The 26,637-nt window shown below is 40.8% G+C and overlaps 1 protein-coding gene across 11 annotated transcripts in view; it reads right to left on the minus strand.

Moving 5' to 3' along the window:
• The window catches only part of mycbp2 (MYC binding protein 2), a 339,346-nt gene that overhangs the window by 1,275 nt on the left and 311,434 nt on the right, over positions 1-26,637 (minus strand). For all 11 annotated transcript variants that reach the window (XM_076264226.1, XM_076264236.1, XM_076264232.1 and 8 more), the window contains 7 exons: positions 20,732-20,864; positions 20,462-20,562; positions 20,124-20,312; positions 18,581-18,688; positions 17,641-17,850; positions 8,165-8,272; positions 173-338 (listed from right to left, as the gene is read on the minus strand). In XM_076264226.1, coding sequence (XP_076120341.1) covers positions 173-338; positions 8,165-8,272; positions 17,641-17,850; positions 18,581-18,688; positions 20,124-20,312; positions 20,462-20,562; positions 20,732-20,864 — 1,015 coding nt within the window. The remainder of the gene's footprint in view (positions 1-172; positions 339-8,164; positions 8,273-17,640; positions 17,851-18,580; positions 18,689-20,123; positions 20,313-20,461; positions 20,563-20,731; positions 20,865-26,637) is intronic.

Consider the following 26,637-nt stretch of genomic DNA (forward strand, 5'->3'; position numbering starts at 1 on the left):
AACAAATGTCTATATTAAAACAAGCAGCCTGTCAAATTCAAATCTTATTCTTACATATTGTAACAAGCAATCAAGAGCATAGACACCAATAATACAATGACTTCAATAATCTTTCGAGGATTGTGCAATAGAAGCCTCCTCCAAAAAAATCATATAGAGAATGAGTACATACCAGCAGGGCAATGAGGCAACTCCTCTTTTGGGACACTGGTCATCCTTTGGAAATCATCATGACAGGCATTGCAAAAGTGTGTGGTCCCAAAGCAGAAGAAAACCGCCACTGAGCAACAGTAGCGACACTTGTACTCAAGGAAGTCTGTCCCATGTTTGGAGCACATCTATACAACAGAAACAAAACAATTGGCACTGCATTTAGAGTGAGGAATGTATTTCATCATTACTGCAGGTCAAAGAGACAGTTAAGAATCTTTGTGCTTGATCATATGCACCAGAGTTTTGTTCAATTTTCCCTCAACTCCCAGTGATGTGCAGAGCTACAGCAACACGCTAGCCACCAAGTGTGTGCCACTTGCACAGGTTAGGTGAGCTATAGTTTCATGTAGAACCATTTGTTCGATGGTATTAAGCTGTGTAGATTCAACACAGATCCATAAATCTTGCTAATCAAATGTTTTTGAAGTCAGCTGTGCAAGACTGAAATAAGTGCAGAGGCAGCACATGGAAGCATAGGCGTTCTTAAAGTAGCGGCTATGCTACTGTGTTTTGATATTGTGACAACACTATTCGCCACACAAATACAACTTGTGCGGCGCTCGGGGAGCAGTGAGGGGTTAGGTGCCTTGCTCAAGTGCACTTCAGCCGTGGATGTGGGCATGGGAAAGCAGTGCTCAACCACTTCCCCCGCCCACATTTTTCCTACTGGTCGGGGATCGAATCGGAAACCGTCCGGTTTCAAGCCCGAAGAGCTCTTTTCCAAAACGCTATAATAATTTTTGTAAACATTAATAAGTCATGTTATTTAATTAAACAATAAGCCCAATAATAAATATAGCTGCAAGCAGCAATGTGGGGGCCAAGCAGTGCGCTATAGCAGGAATGGAGTTGCCATGGCATGAGCAAGCACTCACAGCAAGTTTGATTGCAATTGGATAAAGAATGGCTGAGAAATAAGCTCATTTACTTTGTTATAGTGCCCCTAGAGGCGCAAATTACACCAATGTCCTTGTGCGTTCTCAGAATCAGCTACCATGTCCCTGGACTTCATACACCAAAGACTTGCTGAGATGTGAGCTGAATTTGTCTATTACAGCACCCCTAGAGGCCAAATGAGACCACTTTCCTTGCATGTCCTCACAATCAGCTACTTTGTCTCTGTATTTGGACTTCATACATCAAAGCGTTGCTGAGATACAAGCTCACTTCCTGTATTGCAGTGCCCCCTATAGAGGCCAAATGATGCCAATTTCCTATTGCTTCATCACAATCAGATACCAAGTCCCTGTACCAAGTTTGGACTTCATACATCAAAGCGTTGCTGAGATACGAGTTCACTTCCTGTATTGCAGTGCCCCCTATAGAGGCCAAATGATGCCAATTTCCTAGGGTGTCATCATAATCAGGTAACATGTCCTTATACCAAGTTTGGACTTTGTATATCAAAGCGTTGCTGAGATACAAGCTCACTTCCTGTATTGCAGCGCCCCCTATAGAGGCCAAGTGATGCCAATTTCCTAGTGCATCCTCACAATCAGATAACAAGTCCCTGTACCAAGTTTGGACTTCATACATTAAAGCGTAGCTGAGATGTTAGCCCACTTCTTGTTAGGCGGCATCGTCGCCATGTGTGATTGGCTGTCACGGGCAAATAAAAATGAAATTAAAAGATCTGATAAGTATCGTTTGTGTGGCTCGGTCTGAAGATCATCTCCGACAAGTTCTGTGAAAATCGGATGAAATTTGTAACCGCTGAAACTTTTCGTAGAGTTTGGACTAAATCCAATATGGCGGATGTCCAATATGGCGGAAAGTGACGTAATAGGAGTCATTGAACTTAGGTCGGTCCAGGGATTCCAACAGTGCCTGATTTGTGAAAATCGGATGCACCGTTCAATGGTCACATGCGTTAATGCAATCCAGTTTTGACCCATTGGTGGCGCTAGAGTGTTGGGCATAGAGTTCTGTAAATTGGTGAGAGTGATCATGGGCAAGTGCTGAATCAATCTGCCGAATTTCATAACTTTAGACCCAGCGGTTCAATTTTCGGCCAGATTTTGACCTGTTGGTGGCGCTAGACGGCTGGGTTTAGAGGTCCGTAAATGAGCGTGAGTGGTCAGTGGAGTGTCCCGAAACTTTCTGCCAAATTTCAGCACTTTTTAAGCCAGGCGTTCTATGGGCTGCCATAGACTCCAATGGCGGATGTGTAATAATAATAAATATAGCTGCAAGCAGCAATATGGGGGCCAAGCAGTGCGCTATAGCAGGAATGGTGTTGCCATGGCATGAGCAAGCACTCACAGCAAGAAGCCAAATTACATCAATGTCTTTGTGCATTATCACAATCAGCTACCATGTCCCTCTACCAAGTTTGGAGTTCATACACCAAAGTGTTGCTGAGATGTGAGCTCACTTTCTTTATTACAGCACCCCTAGAGGCCAAATGAGACCACTTTCCTTGCATGTCCTCATAATCAGCCAATATGTCCATGTATCAAGTTTGGACTTCATACAATCAGAGAATGTCTAATAAGGAGAGAACCTTCACTCTCGGAACTCTTGCGGTGTGGTACTGCATCTAGGGGCGCTCACGGGCGAGTCCAGAATGAATGGAGGTCTATGGAGCTGTACCCCTCAAAATCCACTTTTCTCGGGATATAATTTTTTTTCAAGTAATTTGAATATTGTATTCGAAAGGGGAGGCAAAGACAATACACTTGGTTGAGTATTATATTTTTTAAAGTCACTTAATTGTTCTAAAAAGCCTTTCAAACGTGCCAATGACGTCATACATTAGCATGATCATAGCATAGCATAGCATAGCATCAATGCTAGCGTGGTATGGGCAACAACGACCCAACCTGTAAGAAAACGAAAGGACATGACTCCCGGATTATTTCACTTTTGATTGAAAATCCATATCCATTTTGCGAAAAATAAAATAAAATCTGAGGGTTTCAGTTGTTAAATAGGTGAAAACAACAAATGTAGCCATGTAGCTCCATAGGACCCCATGTATTTTGGACTCGCCCGCGATCGCCATCTAGGTGAACTCTGGTGAACTGCAGCCAAATTCGGTTTGTATGGGATTAATAGAGAGTGGGGAGGCTCTCCTTAGAAGGGCTCTGATACAATGAAGCATTGCTGAGATATGAGCCCACTTCCTGTATTACAGCGCCCCCTATAGAGGCCAAATGATGCCAATTTCCTACTGTGTCCTCACAATCAGGTTCCAAGTCCCTGTACCAAGTTTGGACTTCATACATAAAGCGCTGCTAAGATAGGAGCTCACTTCCTGTATTGCAGCGCCCCCTATAGAGGCCAAATGATTCCAATTTCCTAGTGCGTCATCATAATAAGGTAACAGGTCCTTATACCAAGTTTGGACTTTGTACACCAAAGCATTGCTGAGATACAAGCTCACTTCCTGTATTACAGCACCCCCTATAGAGGCCACATGATGCTAATTTCCTAGTGCGTCCTCACAATCAGATACCAAGTCCCTGTACCAAGTTTGGACTTCATACATTAAAGCATAGCCGAGATGTTCCCACTTCCTGTTTGGTGGCTTCATCGCCATATTTGATTGGCTGTCACAGGCAAACAAAAATGAAATTAAAAGATCTGATAAGTATCGTTTGTGTGGCTCGGTCTGAAGATCATCTCCGACAAGTTCTGTGAAAATCGGATGAAATTTGTAACCGCTGAAACTTTTCGTAGAGTTTGGACTAAATCCAATATGGCGGAGGTCCAATATGGCGGAAAGTGATAGGATAGGAGTCGATGAACTCTGTATGGTCCAAGGATTCAGACACTACCTCAATTGTGAAAATCAGACAAAAGAGTCAATGATCACACGCATGAACGCATGTCCAGCATTGAACTGGTGGTGGCGCTAGAGTGTTCAATGTATATGCATATAAATTGCTGTGAGTGATTGGGACAGTGTCCTGACTAATGGTATCGAGTTTTGTTATGTTAACTCAAAGTGCCACAGAGATGTTAGTCCACTTCCTGTTTGGCGCTTCATCGCCATATTTGATTGGCTGTCACGGGCAAACAAAAATGAAATTGAAAAATCTGACAAGTATCGTTTGTGCGGCTCGAGCAGAAGATCATCTCCGCCAAGTTCCGTGAAAATCGGATGAAATTTGTGAACGCTGAAACTTTTAGTAGAGTTTGGACTAAATCCAATATGGCGGAGGTCCAATATGGCGAAAAGTGACGTAATAGGGGTCATTGAACTTAGGTCGGTCCAGGGATTCCAACGGTGCCTGATATGTGAAAATCGGACGCACCGTTCAATGGTCACATCCGTGAATGCAATCCAGGTTCGACCCATTGGTGGCGCTAGAGTGTAGAATGTGATACAAACCAACAAATAATGCTTTGTTTTTCAGACTTTTGATTTCATGATCAGATCAAAAGTAGAACGTTTAAAAAACGGCCTCAGGCCCAAAACTGATTTTAATATTTATTTTTTCCGATTTCTGTGACCCGGAAATTATTTATTGACTTCCATTGCCAGCTGCTGCTTCTGTTTTGCAGTGTTAAATCAGACTAGGCCTACCAGACAATAGATTGACCATATTGTAGGCCTACAACTGCTAAGCCTTATCATATGCATGTTACATTCATGACATGAAAAGTAGAACTTATTGAACAAAAATGGCAAATTACGCAGTCGGCTAAACATTTGGTAACACTCCATAATAAGGTGCCATAATAAATAGCAAACTAGTAATTACCTAACCCTTTGTTAATATTTGTTAATTGTTACTAACATATCTATTTGGCACAAGTTAATAGTTTTTTAATCATTAATGAAATATTAGTTGTTTGCATAAAATCTGTATGTTAATGTTTTAGCAAATCTATTAACTAATATTGTATTAATATGTGTTAATAGTTAACTAAATGTCTTTTTGGCACTAATTAACAGTTATTTCTTGCATCATTTAAATGTTAAATGTTTATTTGCAAACTATATGTTAATAGAAAAGTTAATGACTTATTATTATTTAACTAATTGTTATTAAACTGTGCTTCTGCCTATCCCAATATGAACCGCTCTCCATAGGACCCTTACAATAGATAGATAGATAGATACTTTATTGATCCCCAAGGGGAAATTCAAGAAAAAAACACGGAGCTACCTTGACATGCTGCCACTGTTGTCGGCGCCGGAACCGCTTGCAATAAAGTTGGTTAAGCTTAATTAATATATTAGTAGTATATAGCTATAAGCGTGGGGCCCCTTATAATAAAGTTGGTTTAGCTTAATTAATATATTAGTAATATATAACTATCAGTATGGGGGACCCTTATAATAAAGTTGGTTAAGCTTAATTAATATATTAGTAGTATATAGTTATCAGTGTGGAGCCCCTTATAATAAAGTTGGTTGAGCTTTATTAATATATCAGTAATATATAACTATCAGTATGGGGGACCCTTATAATAAAGTTGGTTAAGCTTTATTAATATATTAGTAATATATAACTAGTCAGACGGTGAAGGGACTGAGACCAAAACTGGCTTATCATATTTATTCCTTTAGGAAAAGTTAAAACAAAACAAGTAGTTGAATAGGCTATATTACATGCATTATTCCTATACCATCACTGTCAGCCCTATTAGCAAGGGAGACATGCGACATGGAATGTTCAGGTGCACAGAATGACAGTTTATTAATATTCTGAGACTCACTAAACACTCACAGACATAGACCATAGGTAATGCATAAACATAATGCTAAACTAAATGTACATTCATTTCCTGCTAGACTGAATTGCACTTTCCATGCACACTAAGCTAAACTACACTGAATGCATGGAAAGTTGCTAGCGGAGTTTACAGCTGCTAGTCACGTTAGACTCAGTGTCTATGAACTCGTGGTCACAATGAAAACATTAATAAACGTTCTCTAAGTTGCTAGAATTGCACCCAAATCTTAACAATACATGTAAAGTAACATAATACAGGTGGTATATCAAAGTGTTCAACTTAAACAACATTTTACAGTTACAAAATTAAAACAAAGTGAGGAGAGCTTTATACATTCAACCTACGCAATGCAAAGCATACCGCTTCTGATGATGGCAACAATACAAGGACAAAACGCAGCAGAGCTGCAGTATAGCGTTTCTCCAAAGGGGGCTCCAAAACACCAATCTCAATAAAGCTGCTTAATTACGGCGAAAATCACATACAAACACTAAACTACATTTCTAACTCTGTTACACCCCCCTCCCCTGAATTTCACCAAATTCAAGCAGCAACCAAATAGTACTTCCAAAGGCAAAGAGTACACTACTTTCAAAGACTAGACAGAGAGTCACCAATTACAGGACAGCCAACCAAGGTATCCAATAAGGATGAAGTGGAAGAAGAGGAGCGCACACTCTCACACAACCAACCACTGGCAGTAGGGTGCCTTATACACCCCACAAGACCATAAAGCCATTAAAGCCATACATTTCATAAATTATCCACAAAGCTAATCAGAAAAGCTAGATAAATAATAATATGTCATTAACTTTTATATTAGCATATAGTTTGTAAATAAACATTTAACATTTAAATGATGTAAGAAATAACTGTTAATTAGTGCCAAAAATATACTGAGTTAACTATTAACATATATTAATACAATATTAGTTAATAGATTTGTTAAAACATTAACATACAGATTTTATGCTAAAAACTAATATTTAATTAATGATGAAAAAACTATTAACTTGGGCCAAATAGATATTTTAGTAACAATTAACAAATATTAACAAAGGGTTAGGTAATTACTAGTTTGCTATTTATTATGGCACCTTATTATGGAGTGTTACCAAACATTTTAAACTTGCGCAAAACGGCATGAACCCAGCAACAGTGCGTCGCATTCCTTAAAACACAAACTGAAGCAAAAGCTTGGACAATCCTACTGCAAAGCCTTTCCTTCCATAGGCATGCAACGTCTATGACATAAACGTCTATGACATAAAAAGTGGAACGCATTTCACACCTGACAATTAAACGGAGCTGCCGCCTATTCGCGATTTGACTGTTTCTTGAGCTCTCAGAGCAGTGTTAATTGCGCGTCTTTTTCAGATGGTGAACGTAGGCCTATAGTTGGACGGGCAGGACTGACAAGTAGACGGGCCTAGGCCCGCCTGTGGCTACGCCTATGGCTCGATTTGAATTATTTGCTCTGTTTGTGAATTAAGTTGTAGCCCCTCTTTCCTTTGATCAATGTGCTTGTTGAACGATGTGTCCCTAGTTTCCCTGTCATAGCTACTGTCTTTGGGTGTAATCTCACCAGAAGGCTACTGCAGCTGGCTGCCTTCCAATGACGTTGGCGACAAATTATCTGAGCTGATAGATCTAACATCTAGGCCAACGTTCCCCAACATGGGCTGATACTACATAGCCTAGGCCAGTCATTACTTCTATAATGCTTTGGGCGAACGCGATGTTCATAAACGAAACAGGCATGAGAAGGGAGATGATTTTCTGTCGATTCAACTAAACCAAGTTTGCCATCGTTGCGCAAGTCGCCCAATTTCTCGCTATAGTTGTTACACAATATTTTCTGTCGCTATGGGATGGCCAAAATTAAATCTAGCAACAAAGTCACTGAATTGGCAACACTGAGCACTGACAGGTCTAGACCAAGGAAGTGACTTGGATAGACTTCCAGGTCACAGAAATCGGAAAAAATAAATATCAAAATCAGTTTTGGGCCTGAGGCCGTTTTTTAAACGTTCTACTTTTGATCTGATCATGAAATCAAAAGTCTGAAAAACAAAGCATTATTTGTTGGTTTGTATCACATTCATAAACAAATAATGAAAAAACAAGTCCTTTTTTCGTTTTTTTATTTTGGATTCTCAATTGAATATCAAATGAACGAATGATACACGGACCATATTCCTATAGTACAGTACATATATTTAATACATAGAAAAAGCACAAGTTATTTTTTTTTTCCACTGACCTGTGCCCTTGACACATCTGAGCATGCTCCACAGATGAGTTCGCTAGGGTCATAGTCATCTCCTTGTCCTGCTTCAGCATCACAACGTGCTTCCCCTCCAAAGTATGCCTGCAAGTGCAAGAATAATGTGTCATTAACACAAAAAGTCCTGGATCAACTACCTCTTAAAAATATACTGTAAAACATGCTTTATTCAACTACCGGGTGAAAATTTCAATGTAATCAACGTTTTATCATCTCAACAACAATCAGCTCCTGCAAAACAAGGTAGTTGATCCGCCTGGTTCTTCAGGATTACTGATGATCCATTATCGTCAGCTGTTTCTACCTCCATTATATGTAAGTTGTGTATAAATGAATATACTCACTATATGAAGTTAAAATACTTTGAGTTACTGAATTTAAGACGGACAACATTTCTACATTGTACATATTTACAACAAAGACTGTAAATGACAGACTTAAGTGAAGGGCAGAATGCGCACAGGCTGAAAGCGCTTAGTTGCGTGCTTTTGTTTTAACTTACTAACCCTCCTCTACACAAACAGTACCCTAGGTAGATACACTAGCAATCTATCTAATAGCAATGCATGGATTGGGTCTTTATCCACGGACACAGTGGATAATCCCTGGGAAAGTAAGAAAAATTAGTAAAATAGACATTCTCTGAAATGTGAACATTTCAAAACATAGGCTAATTTTTCATCAGGTAGTGGCACTCTTTGCAGACTCTCATTAGGCTAAGTAGTTGCGAGGTCCATTTCTTTCAGCAGCAATGGCGGCAAGAGAATTACATGAGAAAATTCAAAAAGGAGAATTAAAAACTCCCTTCATTCAACCCTTGAAGACATCGTGGTCTGGTGCGCTATGTAGATAGTTTCTCGTACCATTTAATTTCTCAGAATTTAGGTCTACTAGGCCTACAATAACATCATCACCAAATACTTTTATTTTTAGTTGATCAACCACAAAGAGTAGCATAGGCCTACTGTGCACAGTGCACTGACGACTGTAGCAGCCCAAGGTAACCAGTTGTTGTAGATGAGAGGCAACCCCTTGTTTCAGATAGCCTGGACAACATGTTACCTGGGTGTTGCCTACGTTATTAATTAATGGTAGCCTACAATAGTTAATTGATTCGCGTAACATATTAGTTGCCTCAAAGAGTAGGGAATCAGGATGGAGAGAGTTACGTGTGTGTTGCTTTTGCGGGATCGAATCCAGTTTAATGCTAGTTTTCAAAACATATATTTTTTACATGTCTTTTGTCCGAGTGGCTATAATGTAGCCGAGCGCTCATGGCGTATGAAAAGCGACTTCAAACCGCCTAAAACAACTTGTTTGTGAATGTCTGACAACTGCTGCAGCGCATGCACGCGCAAGGAAACCAGTAGGTGGAGAAACCAGAAGGCACACAACACCGGAACGATTTTAATGCTATTTCGCATAGGCTACTCAATGGTGCTATTTTACACGCATTATAGCGACCCCCACTCACCGGGGTTAGGTGGAAGGTGTTAATAGACAATTAGCGTAGCCTACAGGCGACTAGGGCTTTCAAAATTGCTCAAAAATGACGTTAGAATATCCCCTCTAAAATAAACACATGTATTCGAATATATTGGAATATCTAGGCTATATTATTTGCGCATTATGTCAGTGACGCGCATCATGTCATCTGTTTTTAACTTTTTGTATGGTTATTGCTTGACAGGGGGGATCCCAAGCAGCTTTCAGCCATAAGGCATTTCCTTATTCACCCGACACTGATATTCAGAATGTTGAAACTATTTCGGCATAGCCTATAAGCAGTTTAATTAAATGTAATGTTAGTTGTAAACAAACGGGCCACTTGGTGAGGCTTGGCCTCACAGATGTGCTCGTGCCTTAAATGGCAATACAAATCTTCACGATAGGCCTATTAACTGACCGCCCGATTCACGTTGGCTGGCGGGCAGGGGGGGGGGGGCCATCAGACATTTGTTCCCAAGGGTCTATGAATTGTTAATCCGGCCCTGCCCCCAACGAACGCAACTTTCCACCTCTGAGACAGCTGAAAAGAAGTCTAGAGGACTCCTAACTCACTAAGACCTACTTACTGTAGGCTGCGCAAACCACAGGCCTTTTTTTGGGCAAGCCTGCATTCGAGGCATGCCTTCTGTTGAAGAATTTTATATAAATCCTGCGCTAACAGTAATCCTCCTACCGCCCGCTACCACAGCTGTGGATAGTGTGGCATGCTCACGCTTTATGTCTCCTTCTTGCAAACTAGGCCTATAGCCCAACCATTTACGTCTTCAAAAAATAACAACTTGCCAGATATGCCTTCATATCTTTGGGCTTCATTCAGCATTTTGTTCTTCCACTGGAAATTACTCTTCTACATTTGCTGCCTGCTGCATCCTTTCTGTTTGTATTGTTTAGAAAATGTTTGACGTCTTGACGTCTTGTGGTAACCAGCCAAATAGCCTACAGATTCTTGCGTGCGTACATTCTCTATTCTCTCCAAAATGTGCCCGTTCTATAGGCTGGCCAAGTGCGTAATTCTGCGGCATAAAGCAGATGTATTTGTTTATTGTACAGAAAAATAAAAATAACCTGTCAAGCAATCAATTGACTACATTGCAGTCAATAAGTAGGGCAAATTACGAAACCAAAACGTGGGTCATAGTTGTCTAAGCCTCTGCTGTCAGGCCAAACCCATGAACAAAGACGCATTGATATCTGCAATAGTTTTTTTTTGGCGAAACAAGCTCACAGCCGAACGAGTCATAGCACTGAAGGGAGAGGCAACTGGCATGTGATCTCCCCACGGGCCAATGGATGTACAAGTTTTCTCCTGTGCCTACGATATTTAATCCAGTGTTTGGTCAAGTTGCAAAATGCTATTCGTTTTAACGAATTTTTATGATCGTATGAAGTACTTTTTGTATAGGGTACTATCTTAATTGCTTTATACTCAATACTTGACCAATGGCTATTGCATCTGTCTATTGAAAGTGAGAATGTGGCATGTGATCTACTGTGTAGGCTTCATAAAATAAAATAAACAGATTGCTAATGGCCTACAAGCTGATCTGGGGTGCGTTTCCCGTACAACTATGGAGGTTAGCGTTTTACTAACAGGATGCATCGTTCAACTAACCAACATGTAAGTTACGACTGTTTCCCAAAACTGTCGTACTTACATAGTACTGTAAATTTGGACCATGATAGTTTCTAAACTTCAGTAGTCTGGACTAAGGTGGTTAATGACGTTTACTAGCACGTGAACGGGCACCTGCACATACTTCTGTGGCGCATTGCGTTAAGGCCGGCAGATGACAGCCGCCGTTGCACAGCAGTTACCAGTCCCCTGTCCAAGAGTTCGAATCTGGGTTAAGATTTTGACAACAATATTGACATCGTTGTTTACCTAAGTTTATCTTTTGTGCAGATCATATTATTAAAATCAGAATCAGCCTTCTTGGCTTGGTTTGCGTAAACTAACAAGGACCCCCCCCCCCCCCTTCATGAAAATCAAAGGCTACATATTCTCAGCTGACTCGTCAAAAAGTGCGCACCACCTTATTATTATCTGCAGGTGTGTGACTTTTACTTACGTGCACATGGCTGCATATTGACTTTTAATTCATGTATTTTCTGCCTTGGGCATTTTAAAATATGGATGTATGGTGGTTAGAAGTGTAAATATCAATTAGAAACCTAAATATATTTATAATTATTAATTTGCAAACAAATAACTGGCGTCAGTGACGTTTTTGACATGAAGATCCCTGGAACTATGCTTCTACTAGCATTCTACCACAGGTCGAGAGGTGTAGTTGTAACTACACAACTTTACGAAAGTGGTTGCGAACGTTCGTTGCTACTATGATTTTGGGAAACACTAACGTAGTGTAATGATGCATTGGACTATGTAAGTTCCAAATATGAATGTAATTCTGCGGCATAAAGCAGATGTATTTGTTTATTGTACAGAAAAATAAAAATGACATGTCAAGCAGTCAATTGACTACATTGCAGTCAAGAAGTAGTGCAAATTAATTTACGAAACCAAAACGTGGGTCATAGTTGTCTAAGCCTCTATATCATAGCCTGTTAAAAACGTCGCAGAAGCCTACCCAAGGCTACAGATTAATTCTGAGCAGTTATTTCTCTACTGGCTCAATTATCACACCACTGTTTTGATTTGCGTAGTTGCGTTAACCCAACACTGACAATAATGTAGACAGCAAATTTCGATTTCCGTTACCACCGTGTAGTCAAGCCTTAAGCCATACCCAAGTAGCCTAAATCGAGGTAAATCGAGCTTTTTCAGAAGGGGCGGCAGGCAGAGCGATGCGCAGTGGCAGAGCGACGCACAGTGGCTGAAAGTGGTACTAAAGCTTCACGCAGCTTCACGCCTCGTAATGCGCGACTGAAGTGGCCATTTGAAAGCGATGGCCACTGTAGGCCTACTTTTCGTTTGGAGTGGCATACCGGTAGGCCTAGGCTATCAAAAGCAGAAGATGTTCAATTTGAGATTAAATTTGCGTTTGGACTTTTTGATTATATTGCTAAATATCGGGACTGAAACCACTGAAATCTGTGGGGTATTTAATGGTTCACTATTAAGTTTCATGTATGAAAGAGTGTCGGGATTTCCATCCGCTTATTGCAAGATAAGGCATCCGCTTTCATTTATTCATGGAAAGTGTGCTGTGCAGCAAGGGAAACCATAGCCAAAGAGGTCTAAGATAGCCTAAATGTAGTTTTTTTTTTAAAAATTATGCATGATTTACTTTTTTATAACATTCGTAGGCTGATGCCTGGCAGGAACAATTGTGTTTAAATGTAGGTTACTGCTTCAGCCTCTAGCTCAGAAGGGGGCGGCATGCTACTGGTAGCTTGAGAACAAGGTGTTGGAGACTCATGGTGTAGGACAATGACTTTTCATTGGCAACAATATTAAACAAACCAATAATATAAAATATTAAAAAGAGCTCTTTTATGAGTTAAATTGAAACAAAATTATACTGGCTTTTATTTGTCCGAATCTGAGGCCCGGCTATAAATAGAATTCCGGCCATGATTTGAGGATTTAGGTATGCACATGTTTCAGGCATAGCACAAGCATTAATCTCTGACTGAAAGTGCACAGGACTTGTGCATTTGGACGCGTCATCGGAGACCCTGAAATGACTGTTTGCACAGAAAATTAGGAGTAAAGTAAGTGGAGGTAACTCCTGTTCCTCACTGATCGTGGTTCCTGATGTCTGTTCAAGGATATTTTCCCAAGTATTAATAGCTCAGGCTACTTCGGCCAATCGGTTACACAGTTTGCTAATCAATAAACAAAGTCTAGTTCACGTGTTGATTTAGACTTAGGCCTACAATTAAAACCCATCTCTAAAATAGGCACTGTATTCTAACTTTTTTATTCTAACTTAAAATAGCTTTATGGCTTTTTTTTAAAATTAGATCTACATTTACGTTTTAAAATGAATTATGGTGCAGCCTCTGAAGAATTATTCTTGCGAGTAGCATTTTAACGTGCGGTTTTTGATTGTCATTACGCAATCACGTTAATTTTGAGAGCACTGATATACAGTAGCCTATAGTGTTTACATTTGCAGGTCATTTGCGTTCCACCTGTCATATGCGCCCCTCACTTGTACTGGGTTGATGCCACCGAAAAATCTCACAGGCACACCTTAATCATAATTTCAGGGTACGCCCTTAAAGCCTATTTATTTGTTTGTTTTAATTAGCTTAGTCGCCTGCTGTAGTTGTAGTGGTCACCTTGCTATTTTATAGTTGTATCAGGTAGCTTAGTTGACTTTACATTCTCCTATGTGGGCCTAACACTTCAGCCATTTGGAACAGAAGAACACACCAGAATAGGCCTGTTTAGTAAGCAGGATTTGATGGCTGCATTCCTACACTTATAAAATGCAATTCAATGCGGAAGTAATCCAAGTATTCAGAATACGTAACTCCGATTGAGTAACGTTACGGAATACGTTACAAATTACATTTTTGGGCATGTATTCTGTAACGGAATACGTTTTGAAAGTAACCTTCCCAACACTGATGTCAGTTAATATAAATTAACATTTAAAAACATGTTCAATTATATTTTTTTCATATATAAGTCGCACCTGACTATAAGTCGCAGAAACAGCCAAACTATGAAAAAAGTGCGACTTATAGTCCGGAAAATACGGTACAGTCCTTACATGTCACTACATCAATGATAAATGGTACCTGGAGAGTCGCATTCTGGCAACAGTGGAATTTGACAATCATCTAAAGAAAACCAGTGAAAATATCCAAAAATAAAGGCTGCACTTTGGACCTAGCACTGGGTACCGTGCTCCGCACACACACTGAATATGGTGTTGAGACACACTCAGCAGAAGAAAGAAGAATGTACCACAATGCATTTAAGAGGTGGTAGAAAAGTTGGATAACCGCAAAAGCTTGAAAACTCTACACTAAAACAATACAGCTGGAAGACAAAGGCCAGCTGTGTCGGATGGAGGGCATCTTTCAAGACCGGCTCATGCACTTGGGTGTGGCTAGGCTAAGGCTAAACCCACACCGAACTGCACTCCCCAGCATCTTTCTTGCCAATGTGCGTTCTTTGTTGAACAAGCTGGACGAACTTAAGACCCTCACACAGAAAAGACTTATGGTCTGTAACATCATGTTTTTCATGGCTTAACAAAGATATCCCAACCACCGTGGTGGAGCTAGAAGGCCGTTCTGTAGTCAGGGCGGACAGGATAGCAGAGGCTTCGGGTAAGAGCAGAGGAGGCGGTTTATGCATTTATGTAAACAAAACTTGGACTGCGTCACTGTTACTACCCATTGCTCTGCTGAACTGGAATATTTAGTCATCAAATGCCTGCCACGTGAGTTCAGCTGCCAAGCCTGAACGTATGTATTAGTAATACAGTGGACATTAGCAGAAATGTGAATATTTGGTTAGCATGTTGATTAACGGTGTGTGCGCCCCTAAATTTTCTGGTTGCGCCCCTCAAGTTTTCAGTTGGGGGCCACTGTGCTCCTAGTGAAAAAAGCTAGTCTGGAGCCCTGTAATTACTGCCTGCCTCCATGACATAAACTTGTGAATGACACAAAACTGCCTGAAGCTGAATAGTAGTCTGAGCTGCTAGTGGTTGGCTCCAAATCAGCTCTTGCTAAGATGGAACCTTTAACCCTTTGTGTAGATGACAGCACCATCCCTTGCTCCAACCAGGTCAAGAGCCTTGGTGTCATACTGGACAATACACTTTCTTTTAGTGCACACATTAACAGTATGTCTCAAAGTGCCTTTTTCCATCCAAGGAACATTGCACGGCTTCGCCCAGCGCTCACCCGGCAGAGTGCAGAAGTCCTTGCCAATGCGTATGTGACATCCCGCCTTGACTACTGTAATTCCATCTTGTCTGGAATCCCTAATAAGCTACTCCATCGGCTCCAACTCATTCAGAATTCTGCAGCAAGGATTATAATAGGCTCCAAATCTACTAGACATGTAACACCATTGCTTATGCAAGTGCACTGGCTTCCAGTTGCCTACAGAATACGTTTTAAAGTCCTGCTCCTGGCATACAAGGCCCTACACAATTATACCCTCACCTACCTCACTAACCTCCTGGAAGTTTACACCCCTGCCCGCTCACTAAGATCCTCCTCAGCAGGCCTACTGCATGTCCCTAGTGTGAACCTCAGCACCCTGAGAGAGAGGGCTTTCAGCTACATCACCCCCAAGCTGTGGAATTCACTGCCAGACTTTGACTGACATTAAAAACAGACTTAAAACATATCTCTTCAAGATGGCTTATGGATTGACTGACTGACTGACTTTTACTTTTATTTTCATTCAAAGAGGGTCACCTGATATACACAGTATGTTTCAGGTGGCTCCTCCACTTTGTGCCATGCCAAAATGCTTTTTGACGCTGCAGCGTCAATTTTAGGGTGAGCCACAGTCAAGTCAGCAGCTGATCTCAAGACCACCATCGTAGCTAGATCTACCAGCAGCTTCTGGAAGGACAGATGTGCCTATCAGTGGCCTGGATGGGGAACAACAGCTCCACTGCTAAATCAACAAATCCAATGGCTGCTTGAGACTGAAATTGGACTGGTATCAGAACAAATTACATTTTATGTGAATTATACATTGTACATATTTCATGTGTTCTCTGGTCATATTCTAATTAGGAGAGTGAGAAATAAACAATATATGGTCCTTATGGCATTACTGAAGCAAAACCTTGTAAGGTGCCAGAGCTAGTGAGCGGAGCAGAGCGGATGGAATTTTGTAGGAGCGCTTTTTAATTTAGAAGCCGGAGGGGCCGGTCTGTTCTGCTCCAATCTTGCTCCGATACCGCTCACACCACGAGTTTGAGGCATGCCCAAATCCACCCAGAATTCTTCCTAATAAAACCAACACCGTTAAATTAAAAATTGGCCATTATAAGCTCGTTGATGAGGATGGAGTTCGCTAAATGTTTTAGAAAGGAAACTGATAAGTCATTCAAGTCTTCTATTCCTACAAAACAGCTAGTTCTTCCTCTACTAACAAAGTAGAGGAAGAACAACCATGTGGTGACACTGTTTTAGTGAGTAAATATTCATTTTGGAATCTAAGAAGACACATTTCGTGGAAACACGAGAGTGTAGGCCTACGGGAACACACGCAGAGCAAAGAAAAACGTGAGCAATTTGAATATGCTTCGTTTAATAATATAATAATTTTTTAAGGCGCTATATAAAATAATTATTTATTTTATATAGCGCCTTTCTCAAACCCAAGATCGCTTTACATAGTAGGAAGGCAAGGAAACACAATATCAATATCAATATCAGGTCAAAGTCTAAAGTATTTTGTATTGACGTTTCCAAGCTTGTTCGTTGTTGCACTTTTAAAACGAATGCTCTATGAGAGAAATATATTGTGGTTGGTCTTAGTTCTTTGGGATGTTTTCTGTTTAAGATTACAATTTAGCTTGTAGATTATTGGAGCGATTTTTAAGTGGAGCGGGGAGCAAAATTGAGCGGAGCGACCTGATGCGAATTTGAGTGGAGGAGCGGCCAAGTGAACAGCCACCTGAGCGAAGAGTGGAATATTCGCACCGCTCAGCTCCGTTCACTAGCTCTGTAAGGTGCACAGTACTGTATATATATATGAATGTTGTTTTATTCTATAAATTATGGACATTTCTCCCAAATTCCAAATAAATCCAAATAGTCTTTGAGAGCATTTATTTGCAGAAAATTACTTGGGCCCCGTTAAAACTTCTGGAATGTGATGAAGGGGAAGGTGGATTGTCAAAAGCCATCAAAAAAAGCGAGCTGCTTGAATTTAATACCAGAGAAATGGATTACGGTCTCTTAATTCCACCAATAGTTTTCCCTAAATTTCACCACTACTGAAGTTTCGCATCAATCTGGTCCCTGCCTAAAACATGCTTACTTCTTACCTTTTTGCACTTGTAACAGACATAGTAGGCATATCTGTTCATGGCAAAGCTGGCTGGGTCATCATAAAAGCGGGCCCCAGGTGTGGTTATGGCTTCACTCTTATGGAGTCCCTCATACTCTAGCCTCATTAAAGCCTTGCGCCTCACATCCTCATACAGTTCTTTAATGGGATCCAGCAGGTCTTTGATCTCTGAATGATTAATTTTGTTCTGAAAGCATAGAAGCAAAAAAGTTGTGTTGAGTTGTGAGTGACTCAAATTGTTTTAAGGCCCAAAAAAATACATAGCAAACCGAAGACCTGTTGATGTTTTGAAAATTAATGATTACATTATGTAAAGGACCACTTTGGAGTTTTAATATCTGCTGTTGATCTAATGAAATAGGTATGGGTTGGTTTATTAGTAAAATATGTTTGTAAATGTGTGTAACTTAATCTAAATGAATTCTATATTTCGTATGTAACACTTTACTTGGATAGTCTGTCCACAGAGACTTAACACATCATCTGATACGTTTCAAGTTCAGTATACAATTGCTAAACAACTACTGAATAATACCGTAACCAAATCCAAACCCTAACCATAAAAATTACAGTTAACAGAGGGCTAATACATGCTGATTATCTTTGATAATATGAGCATCTGCAGACAGTCTGTAGGTGGACTAACCAAGTAAAGCCTTGGAAATGTATTAATCATTATTCGTCATTTAGCTTACAGATTTGTACCCCTCAAGCTGTGACATTTCAAGTAAAACTAACAAATCACCTTTTTGAATGCAGGTGTGGAAAGGAGTAATGAATAACCAGATCAGCCAAGGGCCATTTGAATAGGCCTGGTCTAAATCATTTGTGTTCGTACAATGTGGTTGTGTCATGATGACACAATCAAAACATGTTGCAAATTAACGCTTGCTTACTCCAATGTTTAAAGACAATACCTTACAAATTGGACAGGACATAAAACCAAATGTTATCCTCGGCCCAAGCCACCGGTTTTCCAAGACTCTGCGGGTGCACTGGAGGTGGAACACATGACTGCAGTCAAGCTAAACAAAATTCGAGAGAGAAAAAAAACATTATTCATAAACCAAACAGGCAACCTTTTCTACTGGCATTTCCCTGCTCTTGATAAGGTGAATGTACTGTGACTGTGAGTTACAGAATCAGGCATTTAACAGTTATGCCACTCATAGTCTGGTTAGTAATGTAAAACATCTTGGCATGTGGATAAGCAGACTTGAGAGATCAACCAGTCTACCATTCTCAGGAAGTACATAAAAATTGAGGCACTGAAAGACGGTAATTAGTTCATTACTTTTTACTGTTTCTGTTCAAAAAATTTAATTTCAGCTACAAGCAACAGGCACCTGTTAAAAGATCACAAGTCTTAAGTTTCATCCTACAAAAAAAATGCATAGTAATATCAAATGCATAGTTATATCCTTTAAATGATAACAAAAGCTAAATGATAAAAACATTCTCTTCAAACATTCTTGGATACGGGACATTATATCATGCAAAAAAGCACATTACACCGAAAGTACAGGTATATATATATATTACACATATCCTAATCTACAGATATGTTTTGATACAACATCAAGTCATGTTATTTAATGAAGTTTTTTAAATGTGCTTTAATCTGACGGTGTTGATGGTCAACATGATCTGATAGTAACCATTTAGTGTTTTCTGTTGACACACTCACACACCATTACACTATACCCCCCAAACACACACACCATACCACACACCAATCCCCCCCTACTTTTTTGATAAACTGATGAAGGTCTGACTGACCGAAAAGTCAGTTTCTTTTCTGTTACTCTGAAGTTGTCCTTGTGAAATAATCTATGTATTACAATTTACTGGTTTTGTATTACTGACAACACTGACAGTCCTCAATATGAAAGCAATACGTTTAGTTAAAGTAGCAGAATTAGTCAAGAAATATCTTCTGAGGCCACTGAGTAACATCATTGCTCAAATAACTGAATATAGACAAATTTCAAAGTACACTATCTTTTCAAATACAGGTGTAACTCAGGTTTGTAACTCAGCATAAGACATACAATACACTCCCTAGTGTTCAACGAATAGAAATACATTTCTTTTTGGACAGTACTCAATGATTACGTTTTGGACATAGTGTATCTGTGTCATCATGACATGAAATTAATAAATGAATCCTGAACAGTGAAGCAACCTCTACTTATGAGCTAAGTACTATTGGATTATTGTTTTATATGTCGGTAGTGAAAGGAACTGACATTGACATTTGCAAAAGGTTTGATTAATCAAATGTCCTCAAAACATGTTTGAGGTCTTGAAGAAAGGTGTGATCTCATATCAAACCTTGCTTTAATAATTCTACACCTTTTTAGCAATAGTATCTACACCTGTTTTACAACTGTCTCCTATGCAGTAGCTATGCATAGGTGTACTACTCCTAAATTCTACAGAGGCAAATGTGAACATTACCTGAATAGCAGGAGCAGCTGAGAGTGCCTCAGTGAAGCAGATCATGCACATGTCATCTGCATCCTGTTTCAAGCAGGTAGTACTTTTGTCACAGCCATGCAGGCAAGGCAGGCACAGCTCCTCGTTCTTCACACCGCCGCAAGGGTGACCACATTGGTGTGTCTTACTGCATGCCATCTTAGCATACTCCTTTCAGATTGAGGATCACATACAACACATGAACACCATACAGAGTTTTAATATTGCACTGTGAGTAAGAATATTTGATTACCTATATAGAAAAACATTTAGTTTAGTTTACTTAGTCAATGTGTGGTAATGTTTTTCTGTGACTATACCTGACAGTCTGGATCGGAGCACACACTGCCAACTGAGGAAAGCTCTGTACCATTCCTTGTCCCACAAAAACGGCATGCATCAGAGCTGGAGGCAGGTTTACCTTAATAAACAGAAACAGAAATTGTTTTTTACAAACTGAACAAGAAATTAGGGCCTGTAGAACAGAGCTCAGCTAGCTTATGGTTTTGACTAGACTGCATCCACTCAGATTCAATTAATGTAGGCAAATGCATAAATCTTCTTAGAGGTAGTAAGAACAAAAAGACAACCTGTGTGCTCTCTAAATTCGACCATGGCCTTCATGGTTTTCGAGTCTGCTAGTGCCATCAGCCAGAAAAGTTTAGTCCGCCCACAGCCTTCATGGAGGTCCACCTTAATGGCTTCTTCTTCCTCCTTAAACACCTTTATTAAGGAGGAGGGGGAATAAATAGTCAAGGTTAAGGATATTGTATTTTGCAGATTTTTCCCCTGAAGGAAATTTACAAAACCTACAGTGGGTCCCAGTTAAGAATTGACACTTCATTCACCATCAAGGTGATTCACGCAGCTGGGTGAAATGTAAGTACAACTGCAGCCGCTTGGGGGCAGCATAGTCCGCTGTGGCGTTCCACGGTCGAACCGGACGGAGCATTCGACAGCAAGGGCTGTGATTGGCCGAGTTTTCAGTGCGTTTCTCTGTGTTTTTAGCAGCCCCTGCAACATGCTAGTCCACTGTAGCCTATAAGCTTTGTACATAATGTTAAACATAGTTTTGGATTGAGTGGCAAGATGTCTTGATTGTACAGTGCCTGTCTCTCAGTAATGTTTTAAAATGAGAGCTTCGTCAGCTGGCAGTAGGCTACTTTGTCGGCAGTCATGAGAAGTTCGCTTCCTAACAGAACATAAATATGCTGCCCAGAAACCTCGTGAATAGTTCTGATTTGTTTTACTACACTAACGAGGTTAAATATAGCCTTTGCCTACAGCATCTCCTTAACAGTAATGTTAACAAAATGACAGCATTCATATGACAAAGGAAAACGAATTTGGTCACTCAAGACTGTGCCACAGCAACCAGTGTAGGCTACAGTCCTACCCAATAGGCCTACTCGAAGCAGATAGCGTTGTCTGACGGTCGAGTGGGTTAATGCGCGTATTTCCAGAACAGGTCTGCAACTTTCAGGCAGTTCTGAGTTCGAATCTAGGCAGGAGCAGAGCCATATAAAAGCCTAGGCCTATTGTTATCATTTTTTAAGGTTGAAGGAGTTACTGTCACTTTAAGATTGTCTTGTAATTGAGTGCCTGTCACTTTAAGACGTTCGTGAGGGAACCCTTGCAATTTTAACACAGTTAAAAGGCTGCTGATGAAAAACGAAAAATATATCCCTCAAGTGTCCCTTTCAAGACCTACGTTACAAAGTTTGAACAAAGTTTCTACGTTAAACGGTTGAAGCTGAATTAGACGCAGAAATTTGGTGGGAAGAATAAGGCGAAGAAGAAGAAGAAGACGACAACGACTTTGGATAACAGAACAGTGCATTTTCAGGCACTGTAAAAAGAAGAAGACGACTTCGGATAACAGAACAGTGCATTTTCATGCACTGTAATAAGTGCAGTCAGGAAACTGCAGAAACTCGCCTCCAACTTGCAATTGTAGAGTTAGCAATGCACAGCTACAAAAAATGTGCACACCCTTCCCTCAGTCTGTGAATTGGAATGTGTGTTTGTCTTTTTGTGCTTGTGCGTAGTGTTAAGAGGCTCTCTATGTTCCGCACATTGTCAACCTATCAATGTGTTGGTAGTAGGGATGTAATGGTTACCGGTGTAACGGAAAAACTCTGATGAAAGTCAACGATAACAACAACAACCTCTTTAATTTTAAAGGAACCGTATGTAAGATTGTGCCCAAAACTGGTACTGCAATCACTTTCAAATTACTGTAGAGCGGTGTATCCCCTCCCCCTCCCCCCTGACTGGCAGAGCTGGCAACCCGAAGGCCGAAACACTACTGACTTCGTGATTAGTAGATAGGTGGAGGGTGACACATCAGGCCAAAACACAACATGACAACATCAACATCAGTTGAGGGCTGCAACTTCACTTTTTAAATAACAATATCCTGGCCGGACTACTGTTGTCAGTGATATAAGTATTTGAAATGAACATGATTTCTTAATGTCTAGTGATATATCAGGGCCATTTCATGATTAATTGAAATACATTTCTTACATACGGTTCCTTTAATTATGTTAATTACCGCGATGGATTAGCACAGTGCGACGAACGTTTGTGAGATTCTTTCCAGCATCATCCAAGTCTCCTAAAGCAGCCATGAAGGTGCAGCATTCAATGTGGGCTTGTTACGTTTTTGAAATCATGTGACACTGCTATCATTATTTCTGGATTACTGTACATAAAGCTAGCCAGATTTGTGGATTTGCGTTGAATCTTCGCTCAGCTCACTCAAATGGTTCTCAGTTGAATCTATCTAATATATTTTATAGGATAAGTGGCATAAGCTACACTGTTGAACATTTAAGGCTTGTGTGCTGGCATGTAGGATGATGCTGGCAAGAATTTCGCACCGTTTTAATTAAGATAATTATTATTAAAATTAAACCAGAAATTGTTATCGTCGAATTGTTATCGTCGCCCATTACATCGGTAACCATTACATCCCTAGTTTGGATATTTTACATGAGTTATAAAATTACCTTCACTCTAAATGCTGTAGCCAATTACTGTTTTGACATAACAATCAATGCTTGGTCTTCTATTTTGGCTACAGATATATCTGCGTCTGTGTATGATAGATAGATAGATTGATAGATACTTTATTTTTATTTTTTTTATATTTTTTGGGCTTTTTTTATGCCTTTAATGCAACAGGATAGTGGAGAATGACAGGAAGTGAGTGAGAGAGAGAGAGTCGGGGTGAGATCCGGAAAGGACCACTGGGCGGGAATCGAACCCGGGTCGCCGGCGTATGGTGCAGATGCCCCAGCCAGTTGCGCCACGGCTGGGGCCCGATAGATACTTTATTGATACCCAAGGGGAAATTCAATGATGTGAGGGCCCAGTCTGTGGTCAGTGTACCACATGGCTACATGAGGCCAACAAAGGCAATGAACCATACGCGTCGATTACGGGGGGGACGGGTGGGATATGTCCCCACCACTATTTATAATTTGAATTTTGTCCCCACCACTTCTAAAAATGTGCAAACCAATTGCGACCGAAAAAATCCCCACATACTGAAATCATCGAGTCTAAACCATGCGATAGGTGCGCACAATGACATCCTCACAGCATGCACACCTGCTAGATATGTGTGGATCGAGTGTTGCGCGGTTAAGGTTTTTTAACATCCGCACCTACCCGACCCTCCAGTCATGTAATGCTTGCTAGAGTTGACTGTAGCTCGGAATGCAATCGGTTGCCATAGTAGGCTATCCTAAAATCCAGCGATAAAACAAACATGAACTCATGAGCGTCGGTCTGCCCTATATGTATATCCTCTGATTGTAATGTTTACAGATACATCTAGGCGATATTTGTAACATTTATTTTGTATTTGGCCTCTTATAAAATCATGTAGGCCTATTGAACAATTTAAACACATTGTGAACCCCCAAAGTTGGAGACATGCATATAGACATTGCTGCAAATTTAAAACCGGATTACTCTGGACTGTACAGGGGAGTGCTTTAAACTTTAATTAAAACTTTAAACTTTAATTAGGCTACACCTCTGTGTTCGGTAAGGTCTGCTGTTTATTCTGATATATGGTTTGTCATGTGTTGAGGGAAAGTTCGCGAAGCCAAGGTGAATGGGTAGGGAGACGGGTGCAGAAAATATGATTAAATTATAGTAGGCTACTTTTCTCGCGAACCGTTTACCACAACAACTAACAACCAACATCGTTTAAAAGCTGAGAAAAAGCTCTTTCGTGTGATAGATGTGATGTCTGTGATGAATAGGCTACTTCGCAAGTAGTTCAGCAAATTTGGGTGGGACAGAAATACCTTACAGAGCAGCAGATCAGGGCTGGCCATATCGGCTCTGATGTACATTGATTTAAATGCATTATCGCTTCACTACCCAAACACGCGAACAAGAAAGAAAAGAAAAAAAGAAACCAATGAGCTTATGTCGCGATTTCCGATAGGCCTAGGCCTAGAGAAAAGACAGCTATTAGTAACCTAACAAGTAGGATTTGCTTTGCCTACTCTGCTGTTTGGTTGTCCCAAACTTTGAGACGACCCATACTCGCATTAACTGAATCTTACCAACCCGAACTGCGATGTTCCAAACAGAGTGACAGGATGCAATGCCTAATAATCTCACTGCCTACGGCATAACTGATACAGTGCGCCTAGGCCTATTGTTAAACACCTGAAAAATATTAAGCTGCTGTTTTCTTTTCATGACGAGCACTAGGCCTACGTTTGAATGATTTATGACTGAATGAACGTTGCGTTTTTAAGCGCCAGAACTGCTTATCACGTCGTGTGACAAAGTTTACACCAACCATCATCTTCTAATGTAGGCCTATCCTTATGTTGAGATAGCCTAGGGCAAAGAGAATGGACATCATTTGTGCGTGAAGCATGTTTCAATTAAGACAGTACACAAGCTATTTTTATTGTTGTATTGAATGATTTCATGAATGAATTGTACGCACAGTGCATAGGCTACAGGATTACGGCTGGCGGCGCCACTGACCAAGGCCACAGCAGCCTGTGAACCTCTGATTTTCAAAGGGGAATCACGGCTAACGCAGGGGGCAACTCTTCTCTTCAATTTCCCTTCCAAATTACTTGTTATTGTCTGAAGACATCTATCGCAAGAATCTAATATTCTAAGCAACAGCAAAGCAAATGCAAGTTAACCAAAGTGCAGTCGGTTCTCCCGCCATGGTTTTGGAAATCACACACCTGCTGCATCTGAAGGCCCACGCATAATAAGGCCTACGCCTATCACTCTACACGCCCCTGTTGCACGTCACATGAATAGCTGATGCTGCCTCCCCAAAATTCCGCATCATGTGAACTGATCAGCAGGCCTGCACATTTTCACCTCGTTTTCAGACACACGTTGCGGCAAAAAGACGTCTCATTTTTTTTTTTGTCGGGTCGGGTCAGGTTCGGGTAGTTAATCAGTGCATATTGAGGGTCAAGTGGGTGCAGATTGACTCTCCTGACGGGTCGGGTGGGTGCGGATGTTAAAAAACCTTAACCGGTGCAACACTACTGTTGAGCATATTGCAGCGTTGAATGGATGAATAGCTTACATAAGGGTACTCCCACTTTTCAAAACACACTCAAGCTTATGGTTATTGTCCCCACCACTTCTAAAAACAAACTGACGCCCTTGCAATGAACCTTTCCGCTTTTGAGCGGTTGTTTGGCGCCCCCCTAGTTACTGTTGCTAAGGTTCCACAAGCTTTTGCAGCGGTAATGTTAAACCAGCGTTTAACAGTGAATTATGGTTATTTACTCGTTTTGACATTACTCAAACTCATAAAATACAAGGATACAAGGAAGTTACAAGGAAGTTTATTGTCACATGCATATAGTTACTGGAAGTAAGAAATGCAGTGAAATTAAGTCTGGTGTCAGCCTATTTGTGCATTTATGGGGGGGGGGGGGTGGGGTAAAAAGTGCAATAGAAGAGGGGTTTAGTAGATTAAGTGGCAAGGGCTGCATAAGAAAGGTGGGGGAGGATTGGGATGGGGGGGGGGCACCAACAAGGAGCACCCAAGAGCAACAGGGGCAAGGAAAAACTCCCTTACCAAGGAAGAAACCTTGGGCATATCCACGGCTCAAGGGGCTAACCCAACTGCCAGGGGTCTTGGTGTGTGTGTTGGGGGGATGACAAGGGAGATGGGATAGTGTGCTGTGTATGTGGGGAGAGGGCAGTGTGCAATATGTGTGTTGGAGAAGCTTCCTCATGAGACAATGTGCTGTGTATTGGAGGGGGGGGGGGGGGCAGTGTGCTGTAAGTATGTTGGGGATGTGTGTTGGAGAAGCTTCCTGATGAAATAATGTGCTGTGTATGTAGGGGAGAGGGGGGGGGCAGTGTACTGCAAGTATGATGTATGTGAGTGATGACAGTGAAGATGTGTGTGTGGGCGGGAGGGGAGTGGAGCAGTGACTGTGTGTGTGTGTGTGTAGTGTGCAGTGTTGTAGTACTC

The sequence above is a fragment of the Alosa pseudoharengus genome, unplaced genomic scaffold (assembly GCF_046254945.1).
Source record: "Alosa pseudoharengus isolate Yale_2024_CS ecotype anadromous, Long Island Sound unplaced genomic scaffold, YU_APseudo_1.1 YU_APseudo_1.1_scf_3, whole genome shotgun sequence".
NCBI lineage: Eukaryota > Metazoa > Chordata > Actinopteri > Clupeiformes > Clupeidae > Alosa > Alosa pseudoharengus.